At 43.5% G+C, this 18,360-nt stretch overlaps 1 protein-coding gene across 1 annotated transcript in view; it reads right to left on the bottom strand.

Annotated features, from left to right (window-relative positions):
- HCN1 (hyperpolarization activated cyclic nucleotide gated potassium channel 1) overlaps positions 1-16,001 on the bottom strand; it is a 982,006-nt gene extending 966,005 nt beyond the window's left edge. Inside the window, exon 1 of the mRNA XM_069221581.1 lies at positions 15,313-16,001. Within this exon, the coding sequence (XP_069077682.1) occupies positions 15,313-15,674 (362 nt within the window). The 5' untranslated portion in view covers positions 15,675-16,001. The remainder of the gene's footprint in view (positions 1-15,312) is intronic.
- Positions 16,002-18,360: the final 2,359 nt, after the last annotated feature.

An 18,360-nucleotide genomic window follows, 5' to 3' on the forward strand; every position in this document is an offset into this window, starting at 1 on the left:
AAAAAATGTGACGCCATAGTTAGGTGTGGAAATGAGACAAGAACTAACATTACAAAACTCAAAGGCCACTGAAATATGCCTGTATATCTTAGTCCATTAACTAAAACCAGGGACACTTGGATTATGTGGCAAGAGAGGACCACATTATGTGGTGAGGTTGAGTAAACCATGCAACAAGAAAAGACAAATTATGTGGCATAATGTGGCACATTTTGTGATAGTACCACTTCAATATTTTGTCATTTTAATACTTGTTGACACTGTCTGGGCATTGGTTTCATCTCATTAGGACCAGTTTAACACCCAAATATAGCAATAAGCAACAAAAACGTGACCATTCAATCTTTGCAAAGGGCCTCTCAGTGCACAAACACATCAGATGATGGATTATGTGGCAGATGTGGCAAATATATAATTATGTAAAAATCGCTGTGGCTGAACAATGGCATAATTCCAGTGGCCCTGACTTTAACTTCCACCCCTATCGTACACTGCTTGTACACTTATATTACCTTGGGTTCCACTGTACTCAGTAGTAGTTTGGACAACATAGTTCTTAAAATTGAATAGTAATGTCATCAATGATGTAATTTAACATGCCATGAGTGATGTAGGTGCCCAACCACCACTGCGCACAATTTACATAGTGATGGGTACCAGGCCCTTTGGTCAATTCTGCGCAGGGTCAGAGAAGACGGATAGGCTGAGTAAACAGATTTGGAAAAGGGATGTTGTACTCAAAGGTGTCCCCCTTTTGTACTAGTTTTAGTCCCTTTAAAACCAAATTATGCCTTACACTGTTAACCTGCTGGTTTCATACCTTCATTAACATCTCAATGCTCATTTATCTGATCCTGTTTCTAGGGAAAAGCTTTAAATTCAACAGCCCTATTTCAACAAAAGAGGGGTTCGGGAGTGCCTCAGTTTTGTCTTGTTAGATATCCCATTGTGCATTATAACTCTGTGGTTAGGCTACATTTGGACACAAGCAAATCATCTGACAGACTGCTGCTGCTGTAGAAAGTACAGGCTTTACTCATAATATCCGAATTTGTTTTCAAATGGCTGAATCTATACAAAACATGCTCTCATTTTATCTTCTGAAGCACTTTCCATACCCTCTCTGAAAACCCATGAGAGAAAACTGCTTTCTCTCAAACATGGTTCACCAAATTGCAACAGAGGATCAGCACTTTTCACAAAACAATTCATATAACTAGCATGGTACCACCAACATGTGATTCATATTGTGACTAAAATCTGTTATCACTCTTCATATGTGTTCTATTTCATGACCCACAAAAACAGGCTCCTTCTACCAGTCAATAGCCCCTGGGGTCAGGATCTGCTTTCTTATGTTTCTATGTTTTTTTATTGATTTTCAGGATGCAGGGACCATGTCCCTGAGTCCTGTAAAGAATGTCACTAAATATTGTTTATAGTATAGCAAGACAGTTAGGATTACCCAATCCCCTTTAAGTTGGTCAATCAGGGCAAATTTGGATACCAATGTTACAGATATCACTTATTTTGTTTTAATGGTTAACCTCTATATGTCCACAATTATTGCACAGATTTACACCAAACTTTGGAAATCACTCTTTCTAATTAAAGTTGTCATCTTCTGCCAAATTTGGTATTATGTTCAGCTTGTTATTCTGTATTGGAGAGCAAACTTTCCTATGGCAATTGAAGTGGAAAATCGATTTTTTGGGGAATCCCTCCTTTTCCTAGACCTTGTTTGGTCAGCCAGAAGCTTTTCATGATTTCATGAAAATCCCTCCTTTTCCTAGACCTTGTTTGGTCAGCCAGAAGCTTTTCATGATTTCATGAAGGAGCAAAAGTGGATAAACCTTTGCCTCCACAGTTAAGCTAGATAGATAGATAGATAGATAGATAGATAGATAGATAGATAGATAGATAGATAGATAGATAGATAGATAGATAGATAGATAGATAGATAGATAGATAGACAGACAGACAGTGATGAAACCTGGCTCTATTTGCAGGGTTATCCCCAAAGTTTATGCTTTCTTCCTCCTATTTCTTTTGACCTGTTTTTGTTAGCTTTAAGACTCTAGGCAGTTTACCACTGCGAACCAGTGTTAAAGTGAATATGCTCTCTATCTAAATTGTATTGGTGATTTGCTACTCCATGATTGGCATACTTTATTTATGTGTAAGTCACTGGTATATTGTGCACCAAGTGTGCCCAGGGCCTGTAAATCAAATGCTACTAGTGGACCTGCAGCACTGGATGTGCCACCCACATGAGTAGCTCTGCAAACATGTCTCAGGCTTGATTTTGCAGTGCATGTGTGTGCAGTTTTAAACTGTCATGTCGACCTGCCAAGTGCACCCACTTGCCAGCCCTAAACCTTCCCTTTTATTACTTGTAAGTCATACCTAAGGTAGCCGTAAGGCAGCCCCATGGGCAGGGAGCAGTGTATTTAAAAGGTAGGACATGTACTGGTGTGCTTTACATGTCCTGATTGTAAAATGTTGCTACATTCGTTTTTCACTATTGCAAGGCCTTTCTCTCCATTAGGGTAACATGGGGATTGCCTCGAAATGTCTTTTAAGTGTAATTTACCATTGGGAGCAGAGACGGATATGGCGTCTGAGGTCTCTGAACTCACAATTTAGGAATTCTTCTTTTGGTGAAGATGGTGTTTGAATTGTGAATTTGAAAATGCTACGTTTAGGAAGTGGGCATTTTCTTGCTTAACCAATCTGTGCTTCTGCCTGTCTGCTGAATACACGTCTGGGTCAGGATGACAGTTGGGCTGTTTGTGCATTTGCTTTAGACAGTCACACACGGGGAGCTGAGGTGCGCCCTGCATATCCTGATGGCCCATCACTAGGCTAATTGGTCTTCCTGAGCTTGTGTTGTGGGAGGAGCCGACAATTGCACCTGAATAGGGCTGCGCTTGTCCTCACACAAAGCAGTCTCCAACCCCCTGGAGTGTGTCTGGGACCAGGGCAGCGAAAGGCAGGGTTTTGTGCACTACAAAAACCTCTCTTTAAAGTTTTCCTACTTCAAAGTCAGAAATGGGTATAAGTACTGGATGTCTGACGTCACATAGTTAGAATCCTTATGGACTGAGAACATTATGTCTGGAAGAAGAAGTGGATGCTATAGGAGAGACTGCCACTCTGCCCATTGCTTTGTTATGCTGGCCTACTGCTTCCTTCTGTTGTCCTAAGAGTGAAAGGACTGGACTTGGCTTTCTACTTCCTGCTTCCAAATGTTCTCCAAGGTATGGACTGAGCTTGCCTCCTGATAAGAAGCCGCAGGGACATCAAACACTTCATCTGACTGTGCCTGGGCTCTTCTGTTGCCAACTTGCAAAGTGGTGCCAATCCCTGGGACCTTGGAAGTGTAAGCTAGTCATCTGAAGGAGAAACTCCATGCACCAATGCACCATGCTGGAAGAATCAACACAGTGCCAGTCTGGTGGCTAAAAAATCAACGTAGCACCTGTTTTACCGTGGTTCCATCAAAAGAGCGCATCTGCATTTTCCATGCATCTCCCCTGAGTGCCAATGTTTCATCGACCTTGCACTGCAGTAAGGAATGATGCCTGTGCCTGGAAATTGATGCATCGCCTTTCTTGCAAGGCAAGAATTGACCCATCACCCCCTGTACAATAAAGAACCGATGCATTGCTTTGCTTTCCTGGCACCTCACCTCTCCGTGGCCCATCGTCTTTGTTTTTGACGCATCTCAGGTACTTTGTGCTAAAGACATACATCCATTGATTCCTATGGATTAAGACTTGCTTGCATTTTTTAAATGTGGTATATCAACTTGTGTTTGTTGGATTTTTGTCATTTTTGGCTTGTTTTACTCAGATAAATATTGAATAATTTTCTAAATTGGTGTGGAGTCCTTTTGTAGTGTTTTAACTGTGTTATGGTGTGTGGGTATACAAACACTTTATACATTGCCTCTGAGATAGGGATGACTGCTTCAGACAAGCTACCAAGGGGGTGAGCAGGGGTTAACTTAGGGGTTACTTAGCTGAGTGGCTCCCTTAATCTGACTAGAGTGAGGGTCCCTACTTGGACAGGGTAAAAACCACTGCCAACAAGAGACCCCATTTCTAACAGATAGATAGATAGATAGATAGATAGATAGATAGATAGATAGATAGATAGATAGATAGATAGATAGATAGATAGATAGATAGATAGATAGATAGATAGATAGATAGATAGATAGAACCACATTGCCATGGGAAATGGTTTTTTTTGGTCTACTAATAACTTTGGTGTAATTTGATGAATCTTCATGAGATTTTCCAAAAAAGGTTCACCCAGCTCAGCTCCTTTGTGGAAACTTTTGGGTGACCCGTCAAGTTGAGTCCAAGAAAAGGTAGGGTATTTGCATTCCCCATGTAATTTCCCATACGAACTATAGAAACAGCTACAGCCAAAATGGCAAAATTGAATTACACCAAATTTGGTAGGAATCTAAATCTTTACCCAGAAAGTGTGCTTTCTATTATTTGTTGTAAATCCAGTCAGTAGTTTTTGAGAAATTAAGGCCCATATTTATACTTTTTTAGCGCCGCATTTGCGCTGCTTTTGCGTCAAAAAATGACGCAAATGCAGTGCTAAAAAAGTATAAATAGGGGCCTAAGATTAAAAATGTAAGACACAAGAGTACCTCAGAACCAGCAGATCAAAAGATAAGATCTGATTGGCTGGTTCACATCAAAAAGAGCAGCCATTTTAAGACTCCGGGACTCAGTCCCTTTTTCCTGAAAAATATATGTATAGGTGACAGGATAAGGGGTACTCTGATCACCTAGGATTTTTGGGGGTAGTTCCGGACGGGCCAAAAACTGTTTTTTTAGCAGCCCCACCACTTTCACTTTAAATCAGCCCAGGGTGACCAAGAACATGTGGGGGTGGTGCATTATTTTTTATTAGGGGAGGATGTTCTGTGGCCTACCTCCCTAAGCCATTGAATGGTCCTGGGAACCCCATTCCCTGGGGTCTTAGTAATTCTTTTCTTGAAGGGGAGGGAAGCGTGCTCTCCTCCTCCTCAAGCCATTTAATGGCCCCAGGGATCCTTCTCTTAGGGTCCCATATAATATTATTTGAGGAGGGGTTTGGGGCTCCCCTTACAGAGCCATACAATGGCCCCAGGGACACCAGATTCAAGTCTGATTCCAGGAAGCGTGCCTGTGATCCCATGCCCCCAGGACACTGTGATGTTCCCTGACCCGCAGAGTGTGGGCAGGTAACATGGTATTGCACTCGCAAGGTGGGAGCAGAAACAAAAGCTGCTCCCCCATGCAGGTGAAAACCAGTGCAGCTGACTCCCACCGGTACGCATGATACCTATTGGCAAGGTAGCCAACAGGGCCATTGGGGCCATAGGCCTTCCACCACTAGTCCCAAGGCCGCTGAATGTGGGACTGGGCCATCCAAAGAAAAGAAAAAAGTTTGCTGGCTCCCTCGTGGGTCTGTAAGGGTGCACAAGCTGGTAGGGCTGTAGTGGGTCATAGGTCTCTCCCTTCAACCCCCAATGCTTAACGTAGTTGTTTGATGGTTGTCCAGGGCACTCAAACAAAATAGAAATTAAAAAATATATATAAAATAAGTATGAAATGAGCAGATTATCCGCTCAGTCCATATTCACTTCACCAGCGGTAGTGCACCCAATAGAGCCTTCGAGGGCTTTCGCTTTGTATTTTTTGTTCCTCGTGGTGCCCCAGAAAGGGGAAGGGACACTACCAACCATTTCTGTTTGTTGTGTTGTTGTGGGGGGGGGGGTTCAGGGAGCGCAGTATCCCCCCAGAAATATTAAGGAAAACTTTCAGTAAGTTCCCTGGGTCAATAAATACATGAATCCAGGTGAGCTTGACATTTTGTTCACAACACTCCAAGTTAGAGATATATAATCTTCAGCTGAAGAGCTGGGACCCCTCCTGCCTGGTCCAAAGACTGCATTTTGTGTCCTTAAAACTATTAAAGAAAGACTCAAGCACACATCTGCACCTGTTTTGAATAAAAATGCATTATTTTAATTATTTTTGTAACTATTAGTAATCGTAGCTATATGTGTATTAACAATGAAAGGTTTCAGTTATAGATATTGACAAATTATTGTGGTGACTTTTTGACAAAACCAATAAGTATGCTTTATGTATGTTAATGTGCTTACTCCCTGACAAAGTCAATAGGTCTGCCTTTTATATTTTAGAGTTATGACCTTTTAAAAAAGGCAGTTGGTCTGTCTTGTTTAAAATGACACCCTTTTAAAATTTATGTTAAGAAAAACTCTGAAATTCATTGAAAAAAAACAAAGGTAAAAGTGGTGCTATAGTTAGGTAAAAATGGCAGTAAAAACATAACATTTTAAACCAAAAAAAACTGAAATGGTGGGAATAGCTCACATAATTGCAGGTATAAAATTATGTGTATTTATGTGAGATACAATGAAAGTATTACCGGAAGGGTCCATTCAGCTTGAAATGTAATTTTGAGTTAATTTCTGGTTGCTTACTTTCACAACACTGCTGCTCATGTTTGGATGTGTAGTTTTGTGCTCAAATATTACCCGAACGGTCTACTCAAGTAAAATACCTACCTGAAATGTTTATTGACTGCCCATGTTAAAGGAACAGATTTGTAGTTTTGCCCTTAGAAATTACTTGAATGATACATCTTGTGTTGAAATTTCTTCCCAAAAATATGTAAGGGGGGGGGGGTAACTGTGGGATCTCAGTAATTTATTTTTATTAGTGAAATTACCAAAGTTATGCCAATTACTCTAGCGTAATAAAAGTTTCACCCAGGCCTACTTATAGTTAACTGAAGTAACCCTAACTTGCTCCCTTGCCATGCACTGCTTATGACCTCACACAGTACATCACTCATGACATGTTCTATGACATCATTTATAACAACAACGATGACATCTGAAATTACATCATTGAAGGGAACACTGTGTGCATGGCGGGCCGCGAGTTATAGTTACTTCAGTTAACTACAATTGGTGAATTTCAGTGTTTGTGTTCTTTTTGTTTAAAATCTTACATTTGTACTGGTATTTTCATTTAACAATGTATATATTTGTTTTATATATATATATATATATATATATATATATATATATATATATATATATATACACACACACACTACAAGGATTCACCACTTGACTTGTTCTCTAGACCAGCAGTTCTGCAGTATCTTGTTGATTAGTGGAGAACTAAACAACAAGAATGTGTTTTGACCACTTCCTGGTCTTGGTCACAAGTGATCAAGATGCGTTATTGTTGTTTGTTTCTCTGCTAAAAAAAGAGGATACTGCAGAGTTGCTGGTCTGGAGAGTGGCTCGTTGTTCACCAAGTCAAGTTTTGGACCCTTGTATACAATATAAGGATACGGGGCGGCCGTATCCATTCCTGACTCGCTGGTTGGGTGTCCTGTTGCAACCTTTGAATGGTCAAGCAATAGATAGATAGATAGATAGATAGATAGATAGATAGATAGATAGATAGATAGATAGATAGATAGATAGATAGATAGATAGATTTTTAGATACATATTTAGAGCCTCATCACTCGTCACATAATAGATTAATTGGAGATGGTAACCTAATGTTTGTAATGATGAATGACCTTAAGCGTTTATTGACTTGAGCTTTTCACACTTCTACACAGTGAAGGACAATGTTTCACAATTTCAGACGGCTTTCAAGGAGTTCTACTTGCTATATAATCTATCAGTTTCTGATTTTGCTGTCAACAGGATCGAAGTTTGGAAATATCTTCGTATGGAAAATAACTCCATAAATTCACAATGTTTTTGTGACGGATCCAAATGCCTAAACAACATTACATACAAGCACTTATCTACATTAACTACATTGTACACACTTGCACGATAAAACTGTGATAATTCACAACACATATTTTAGTGTGGCAATGCTTTATTTTTCCTAGTGAACCAATCACTGTCTCCTATGCTGATAAAACTCATTTTACCTCAGCTCATCATAAAGCAAATCTAAGCCCTTCCTAATTTCCATCCAATCAAGAATTACAGTGTGTTTCCTGGAACTTAATTAGTCGAAAATGGAACTAATTGACAAAAAAGGTTTCCCAAAATATTATGAATTGCCAGCTTCTGTACTGACCATACTTGAATTTATATTCCTACTGTGTCAGTCAGTCCTGTGCACTGTCCATTATCCAAAGGTCAAAACCCTAAGAGTTGTCTTTCACTCAAGCATTTGACACTTATTGAAGGCACAAGGGCAGAATATCCAACCACTACCTTTATTTTCTCCATCCTCCCCTTCGTCAGTAAAGAGGATACAATAGATGTCGGGATTAGCATGAACCCTTCACTCTTCTTTGGCCTGTTAAAATGCTGAAGATCACTCATTCAACTCCTACAGCTTGCCACTGTCATATCGGATACTGGTTAAGCAGTACTGAGAACCGATTTCATGACCCTGGTGATCACAGTAATGGCTTCAACACTAGAGTTGTTTCCAAATGACCCTGCATTATTCAGAAATGGATTCAAAGGGGAAGGCATGCAAACATTTCAGCAAGAAACTTCATGCAGTGGATGATTAAGTCCACATCCACCCACAAATCTACTCCAGAACCTAAGGCATACTGCTGCGAGACAGAATATGGACACACCAAAGGCCACGTTCTGTGGCTAGAAAACATGCTCAATAAAATCACCTCCAGGAGGACTAAACACATGCTGGTAAATAAAGATTACCGAATTTTTCTGAATCCTCTTTGCATCATTTTTTCACAAAATGGACGTGCTCTGAAGAAAATTATTCATAGATCAAGACAACACAAAGCTGTTCAATAGTTCTTTTAAACTGCTCATTTTATTTCAGGCATGCTCGTCATTCAGGAATTGGAAGCATTCAAGGACCATTGTGCGTGCATTCGTTCATTGGGAATATTTTCCACTTTTTCGGCCTGCATTTGTGTGCCATGATGTGGGACAGATGTCAAATAATAAATTACCATAATAAATATTACCGCTCACAACTGTGCACTCTTGCGATTAATTACACACCCGTACAGTTAATCAATTTCAATTCCAAGGGGGCTCTTGATGTAACTGAGCAGAAACAACTAACTTGGTGTTCTATTCACCAAGATTGGTGTGTGAGTATGTGTGAATTGTATGGTGCTCCAGGCCTATTCGTGACACTCCAGACTTCAGGAGTAATACAAGAGTTAGTAACAATAACATTTTTGTGAGTGGGGCTCAAAAAGTTTTCAGGGAAGATCTGGAGGAAAGCAATCATACCAGCCAGATAAATAAACTGGAAACGGAAAAGGAATGAAGAGTAGAATTCACAGTAAAGTAAGCTGCGTGGGGGCGATACCGTTTTTGTGACCCATATTTTTCACTATTTCTGGTTTAGCACACACACAATGCCAGATATGTTTAAGAATTGTGCCCAAGAATGAACCACACTTGCATCACGTACCTCATCGACAATTGCTTTAAGCATACAACGTCAATTACTGGACCTCAATTTACTTTAACATCATTGCCATAAATTAGTCGTGCACATAAAAAGATGGGAGTCTCAAATGGTGTAATATAGGAAGGAAGTTGAGCGTCAGGAGAGCAATCAAGATAAAATAAGCTCAAGTAGGGTTGCTCCCATTAATTTAAAGGATTAGGAGCTTCACAAACTTTTAAACATACAGAATTCTCAAAGCAGCAGAGACACAACTGCATGGACCTGGTGTAGGTAGTTAAAACATAATGCTAAAGTTAGCCTTATACCTAGTATTTACCATATACATAGTTTAGTACGTATTGTGAAAATATCTGAAGGTACTGTGGCCCAACTGTATGAGCTTCGGAAGCTGGTGATATTACCTAATCCAAGGCATGGGTAATGTATGCCATGCGTTAATCAGAAATGTGTATAGGGTGATGGGAAAATGGACATTAGTCAGTTTTCTTTGCTAACCTAATAATTCTGTGCGTGTAAATACATGATGAGAAACGTATGCTGGGCACTTCGGTAAATGAATGTGAATTGTGAAAAATAACGAGTGTCGGCCAACTACTTTTTTCGTTTCCTTATGTCTATACTGGATTCCAAGGAGTAACAAATCTAATAATCATACTGATGTCCAAATAAATCGCACTTAACTCAGTACAAATTCAATTAATAACAAATATTACAGGGCAAAACATCGCATATGAGTATTCAGATGTTTATGAGATGTGACCTATGTATAGTACTGTCACCATCAGGTTGCATATCATCTCAGTGAACAATCATGTCCATGCAACTAAACTGATATGTGCATCATTCATTGGCCACCAAACTACGGACAGCCTTTGAGCACTGTCTGGATTTGATTGTCCTACTGCATTAAAAGAATTAACGCAATCACCCTACTAACAATAAAGTGGAATGTCAGAATTTTTCCATCGGACTTGAGTATGAAAGACAGTTGCATTATCATTAAGTATGATTCTGACATGGAAGGATAAAATGCGGGGTTGAAAGGTTGGGCACACGTTTGTCCAGATAAAGTGAGTAAAGTAGGCCGACATATCTTTTAGTTGACGTTTGAGTCACACCATTAGCATCTGGTGAAGCAAGCATGATCCACTAGCCAACCAAGCATCTATGTTGGTTCTACCTTTGAATAAAAAGCAGTATTCAGAAATGTGCATAGCCCCAGATTAACATGCATTGGTAAAGGCCTGAATGCTTGCAAGGTAGCCAAGCTGCGGCATCGTGACTTGCACAGCCACAGTTCACATGGAAAATGATGACCATAAAATAATGCACACCTTCCTGGTTCTTATAATTAGTGATCAGTCCCCTTTTCGAAGACTTTGACAACATGATACCTCCTCAATGAGGTGAAAAATATATCATGTGTTTTCCTTGTAGATGTATACATATTGCTTACGTAGATGAATCAAACTTCATCCTCGACAACATTTTAGTGAACATTATCTCTGATCCTAAGATGTGTGATATTTGTTGTATTTAAACATGGACATAAATGGGCAGACCTATACAACATATATTTACTCCATAGATGGGACAAAAATTGGCTATCCGAATATGTTATTTGACAGTTTAAATGCACCCTAGCACACGAAATAAGCAATTTTAAGATGAGGTACTTGCAGACTAATTGCAGTGTCAAGCCTCACACATGAATTACAGAGTCAGGTGGCCTTTGTGTTGGTACACGATACAGTATAACCATAAACGTGTTCCCTTTAAGTGTCGTCCCAGGGCACTCTCAAAGCTTTTGTTCATTTTCCATTTGTAACTGTGTCCTTATAAACACAGAGTTCAAATCGAAGAAATGACTCAGACCTGTAACCATGACACGGCAGACCTAATGTGAGGCCTACAAAGGTCGCCATTATAGTAACCGTGTCTACTGTGGGATGCTGTAGCGTAGGAGGGCCATTTTGAAAGAGACTCTTGAAGCCTAAAATACTTATCTCAAGGGAACTGTAATTCAGCTGAGAGAAACGATACTTCATTTAAGTATTATCCAAAGGCAGTCTTAATACATTGGGGATAAAACTCACATTACCAAGGTGGACACGTAGAAATCTCGATCACTCTGGCAGTCAATGCACAGACTCCCTGGAGAAAAGTAGCCCATGGGTAAGCTTAACTGAGAGGATTTGGGTAAAACAAAATATTCGGTCCTGCGAAATAATTGTAAATCCTCAATTATCCAAAATGCCGAGATCCACGCACATTAATAAACATGCTTCTAAAGACATTCTATAAAAATATAAAACGGCATGTACCGTGGCAGGTGCTTCTCTAATTCTGTGGCAATACCATTTTCTTCAGCATTTGCCACTAAATCCATGACCTCAAGTAATAGATACAGACTCACATATAAGCCACCTAGACACATTCCTTTGACTCATTTTATGCTTCTATTTTTAGGCTGCGCATTTTGTTGGGTGATATGCAATGATATCCATAAATATAATACCTACTGTCTCATAAATTAATCAGAATGCTCCTCCTGAAATAGTAATGCGGTGATGTGACCTCCACATCACAATGTTCACAGTCAGTTCTGCCTGTAACAGTTCAGAATGGAGATAAACCTATGCCTGTGGACATGCAGGCATGCAGGCTCCTGAAGGCTCGTCAATAGCGCCTAGAAATGGCAGGGCAGTCCACTCTAAATATTAAAAATAAAAAAGAGAACAGCACTACCAGCCAATTCGCTCTCTTTTTTCAGTCCTAAATTCATAAAGAATGTTGATGATGTAACCACAACCATGATACTGATTTCTCTGGTGGTGGTGTCATCTTAAGATGCTCACGTAGTATGTGCATTTAACATTGGTACGACACCAGTAAACCATCAAAAAAAGAACCCTGAGGTGAAAACTTTCGTTGTTTCCACTTTAATAGGTGTTCAAGATGTTTAGTAAATGGATTGCTAGTTGATGGTGAAACACACACTAAAAGTGCACCACAGTCCCTGTCTGTAGCGTGTGGGGGAGGGGGCTCTCTGCACCGCCTAGACTGCACCTCTGCCAGTGACATGACGTAGCTGTACGTAGGATATTTCATTGCATGTGCTTTTACATAGGAAGACGCTTTAAAATACGTTTTCCAGTTTTCTTTCACATTGACGCTGTATAATTAGTGTGACGTATACAGCAGCCAATCGGTGAGCTGCTAACGTCATGATTCATGAGAACTACAAAAGTAACTATGACCAGGTAATCTGGGTATGAATAATAATGGCCATTTATAAATCCTTCATGCTCATTCTTCGAGTGTTATAGTTATATTCAACTGAATGCGTGTGATCGAAGGATAATCAGTTGGACAAGACCCTTGATTTTGAGTTTTCTTAAACAACCATTAACATCCGACGTGCAAAAGAATGCGCAGAAGAATCAAACAAAAAGTGTTTGCTGTCCCTTTAAAGAAATGCCTTTCATTTCACCCCTACCAAATTGCGATTGGATCAGCTTCGCAAGATGGAGTATACGTCTAGTGCACTTGTGGGAAAACGATCTACATTTGCGGACCTCTATGAATACAGCCTGGTGTGCCTGTGTACAACAGACCTACCAGGCGCCACGAAGCCAAGCCTCGCAGCGTGTAAAAGGGAGTCTCTCTGCTCAGTCTGCATAAGCCTGCACTAGTGGAGAATGCACACCTCTCACTGGACATTTCAAACATGGAGAAGGAAAACAGTAGCTCCGAACTGAGAATCGGTGACATTCAGCACCACGGACAGAGCCCAAGGTCTGCTGGTTTCACTTCGCTCACGTCAGGCACCGGGCGAGCCATACAGAGGCACCTAAACTCACCCAGGGCCTTTGTGCATTATGCGTGTCTAACTGTGCGAGAGCAGTCACTTCCCCTCAGGTGCTAGGAGTTAGCGGTGTGTCCCCTTAAGTGTTAATGCACACGCAATGCTGGTTGTCGTTCGCCCCCTTGCTAACGTCTGCGAGGACCTGGCCTCAATGCCCAAACATGGGCCCAATCTGATCCGAAGTCAGAGGGAGGTGGGCTGAGAGATCGATAGTAAAAGAGAGACGGGCAGGAGCAGCCAAAAAGACAGAAATGGGCAGAGTTAGAGAGTTTCGGACACATACCGTATAAGACAGGAAGGAGAGAGAAAAGAAGAAGAGACAGGGTGGAGACAGAGGGATAAAGAAGGGGCGAGGAAATCCGAAAATGGTAAAAAGAGAGTGGGACAGAAACAGACAGGTAGCGACTTGCAGATACATAGTGACAAAGAGCGAGTGATGGAGAAAGAGTGAGACAGACACTGAGAGACGGAAACACAGAGACCCCAGCAAATACAAGGAGAGAGGCGGGCAGAGGAAGTGGAAAGGGTAATGCAATGTTAGAAAAAGAGACAGGAGAAAAGGGAGGAAGGAAGGAGGAAAGGAAGGAATGCATGGATGGATGGATGGTTGAATGAATGAATCTCCTTAGCTGCTAGGGTATAGAGCAGAGGCACGGAAAGAAGAGTTTGTGTAAAGGCAATGGTTTGGTGACAGAAATGAGACAGCGGCTTAGAATTCCAGCCAGGGCAAGAGGCAGCACTCTAGTGATGCAAAGTGCATCTGTAATGTGAATTAAAGTTTGACCAGAGATGGCAACTCAGTGCAGCATGACTAATGTTTCAATATTTTTTTAAATAAAGACGACACTAACCTTCTTTATAGATTCCATTTTGAGGAACGATCTCATATTTACAAATTAACTTTGCTGTCATTATTTTTTATTAGTGATAACCCGATCCATGCAATCGTTTATGCAAGGTCTGGTGTGTGTGGGGGAGTGGGGGGGGGGGGGGGGGGCAGGGCTGCTTGGTCCCTTGAACTGTCAAACCGGCTGCCTCCCCACAGGTTAAGGACGGAAATCTGGAATTCAATAAAGAGGCGTGCTTGCTGGGGAGGAGGCCTACAGGTTGGGCCGAAATTCCTAAAAGGGAAGGGGACACACTTATGAATGCAGCGTGATATGTGGGAGAGCAATCCAGGTAAAAACACTGGTCTGAGTCTTTAGTGTTCTCCAAGAGCACTGGCTAGTGCTTAGAAGTAATTAAAAAATATATATATATCTCATTCTCTGCACAGGCCGTAAAATGGGATCCACATCTGGACCCTGTGTTCAAAGTGGGGGCAGCGCCTGTTTTCTACCTGGCTGATGTGAAGTTGCAAGATAGGCTGATATTCCAGGAACGGGCGGGGGTCGGGGAGGAAATAGTTAAAAAGGAGGGAATTGGCGAAGATAGATGAGGCTGCTGCATGAAGAGAGGGAGAGACTTCCAGGGCGCTAATGAAAGTGGCGTCCAAGGTCATTGTGGCGCGAAGCTGTGTTCTGGATATGCTTTGAGTATTTTATTTTAAAGAGTAGGGGAGACAGTCCAGCTATCACAAACGATTTCATAAATACATTTCACTACCCTGTTTCCTGTGTCTCATCTCATTTCATGTCTGGGCGCCTTCTTCTCCAGTGTACAGAGGCCTGGTATGGGATTTTTGCAATATATTTCCAGTACCCAGATGCCCAAGTCAATAATTAAGAGAGAGCATCGATAGGCACCGCTCAGGCTTGGGGGAAAGCCAAGCTTTCCTACGCTTGACTGCACTTTATTTTTTCAAAGTTTCTCCTCTTCAATTACATCCTCTGGGTTTGTTAGAGACCCAGCCAGGTGCAACGGGGCGGCGGGTCCCTACCCTGCAGACACCCTGTCCCAGTGTGCAGGTGGCACTTGGCCAGGCAGGTACGTGGAAGGCCGCTCTCCTTACCTGAAATCACTATAGGGGTGGATGATCCAGAACCCTGCAGTTTTAACCCTTTCCTGCTCCGTCTCCACTGCCTTCTGGCTGCCGAACATACGGAGGGAGAATTTGTTGACCCCGGGCTGGAGCAAGGAGCTGAACTGGCGCTGCATGAAGCCATACTGGCCACTCCGGACCCCTTCGGCGTCCTCGAAGCCCACTACCGGCTCCTCGGCGCCGTCGCCCTTGAAGCAGACGGAGTTTCCGTGCGGGTCCTTGCCTCCCGTGGCCGCCGCAGCCGCCGGTGCCGTGCCCTTCTCGGCTTTGCCCGTGAGCACATTATTGCCGTCGTCCCGGCTGTTGGACGCGGAGTTGAGCTTGCTGTCCATGCTAGGGAGCGGCGGAGCGGGCTTCTCCCTTCGGCTCCTCTGCTGCTCTCATCTGATGCCCTTCAGCAGCTCCTTCAGCAGCTCGGCTCAGCTCTGCCGCTCGCTGCTGCTGCCAGCACTGGAGCCCTAAGTCTCCCGGCTCTGCCTGCTGCCGCCGCTGAGCTCAGGTGGACGCTCCAGCTGGTGGCAGCCGAGCCTGCCGCTGCCGCCCTCTGCTGGCAGAGCGCCGCCATCGCCCTCCACCAGCCCACACCGCTCTCCACCTTACAAATGCCTCATGACATTGAGCTCCCGAGTCCTTGAAGATTATATGCGGTGTTTGTGTATGTGGAGGAGATTGCATGCGGCGTGTGCGCGCGCGGAGGGTGTGTTCTGCATCCGTGCAGCTAAATACAAAAAGGGGGAAACTCTGCGGAGGTGAAGGGTGGTCTGTGGAAATCAATGTTTCCTTATATACCTATCGTATACATGTCAAGGATGGTATGGAAATGTCAATTCATTGTGCAGGTATAGCAGTCGGTAGTCAGAACACACTGACGACCTAGCCAACGAACATTAAACCCATTTCCAACGTGTCACTGCCGAATCTGAAGTCGAGTGGCTCTTTATAATTTGATTCAAACGCTACGATTGTGCCAGAAGCGCCTAGAGCATGATTAGGCTTCCAGTCATTTTCTAGGCATGTGTTCTTACTGTACGAGCTGACACTGTTGCAGTGCGCCGTGCAAGGACGGCGTCAACGTGTGGACGTCAGGTACCACTTTCCAAACTGCAGCCGCCCCTTGTCTCTGGCAGCAGCAGGCTAACCTCGGCAGGCCGACACACGGGCGAGATTATTGGCACCGAGGGAGCATCGTATTTGCATAAATGCAGACACATGGTTCACACGTCAGACTGTTGCATGATTCAGCCTGCAGAGCCTGTCAGCTCCAGATTAGCTGCAGTACCAAACAGCGAGCCGTGCCAGGTGCTGTTGATTCTACACTGACTGCTAAACCGTCTGACACCCCCCTCACCCTCCACTGGAGGAGGTGGGCGATTCCAAGTCAAATGATGATATATTTAAACCTAGAATCCGGCCGGGGAGTGTCCGGTTTACTTTCAATTGGGTTGCAAGTCGCTGCAATGCAGCTCTGTGGCACACCCTCCAGCGGGGCAGTTTGAACAGGGACGGAGGCTCCGCACAGAGGACAATCTAGCTTCAAAGAAGTGCCTCGTAAAACAGAGGACGCGTCTTGAAGGGAGCTTGAGAGACTGCGACCTTTGAAAGCTGTCCCCTGCTCAGTGGCGTAACACATTCCCCCGCCATCCCCCGCGGTGCGGAGTGGGTGCGAAATCCAGCCCCCACCCTCAGCACAGTAGTCTGTGCACTGGCCCATGACTGGCCTCTGCCCCAGCTGTACCCGCGGCCAGGCTTGCTATGCTATGCTATAGAACATACGCCTGCTGTTAAGGTAAGGAGGGCGACATTGGGGCAGAGGAGTCGCAAGAATGCCACGGGCCCGGGAGCAAGCAAGGCAGATGACGCATTTGACTTTTGCGGTGGTAGTAAAATACGGACTGTCAGCAGGGTCCAGTGAGCCCCCACACCACTGCACCTGCTGCAACAAAGCAACTACGCCGCTGCATTGGAGCTGGAAGGCCTTAATTTTGGCGCGCCCATTAGTTTTTATTAAGTGCAAGTCTCTGTGTTTATACTTGATACTTTGCTTTCCCGAAGTAATTCGGTGCCATGCGTGAAGGTCCCGTTGCCTTATAATGGCTTGCCAATCTTTAACTGAAATGCATCGTTCCTTTTCAAAATGGGCGGGGAAGGTCATTGCCGTCTTTCTTTTCATCCATGATATAACAGTCATTGTTGTATCAACGTATAACGATAATGTTTATGCAGCCATTTGATTCAGAACTGGCGGTCCCTTTACGTGCTCACAATTGAAACATACACCAACACACTGAAGGGTGAAGCCCATGCCCCAGATTGGGGGCTTGGAGCAGAGGGCTTTCCCGGTCTCCCCCCGGGTTTATCGGGCGTCAGTGGTACGAACCACACCCCGAGTTTAGTCACTGGTTTAGGTGCCGGATGGGGGGGAGAGTAAAGCACGTGGATAAAAGGCAGGGTCAGGTTGTGGGCGCCCTCTTTGGCCGTTGTCACACCCAGTAGGCGTGTTGCCTTTGTGTGTTCAAAAGGTAGGCGTTGTTGTTTTGAGGCGTGTCTTAAACTTTTGTAAGGCGTTCCTGTGTTTTTTGGGAGGAGCTGTGTTTGTAGTCTTTTGCTTGGTTTGAAGGGGAAGAGTATTATGGAGCCTAAAAAGGTAGTCCAGGCTCTTAAGACCTTGCAGGATAAGGGCAGGGAGGATTTGATAAAGGGAGGACTTCTGGAGGAGGCCTGGGTTGGTTTGAGGAGGCCTAAAAGGCTTTCCTCGGGAGTGTGATGGCCGCGGTGATCGCGTGCTCATCGCCTCCCAAAAAGTTTACAAAATTTAAAAATAAGAGCGCGGAACTAACGTGCTCACCTGATCTGTTGCAGGAGGTTTTGCCCCAGGCATCGGGGTTGAATGAGCCGTTCGTGGTGCGGAAGCGGGGTGCTGGGCGCTGTTCGAAGCGTTCCGGCGTCTCCTTAGCTAGGAGAGCGGCCACGGGAGGGAGAGGGGCGGGGCCTATTGGTGCAGTGGCGGTCGTTCGGCAA

Source organism: Pleurodeles waltl, chromosome 1_1 (genome assembly GCF_031143425.1).
Source record: "Pleurodeles waltl isolate 20211129_DDA chromosome 1_1, aPleWal1.hap1.20221129, whole genome shotgun sequence".
Taxonomy (NCBI): domain Eukaryota; kingdom Metazoa; phylum Chordata; class Amphibia; order Caudata; family Salamandridae; genus Pleurodeles; species Pleurodeles waltl.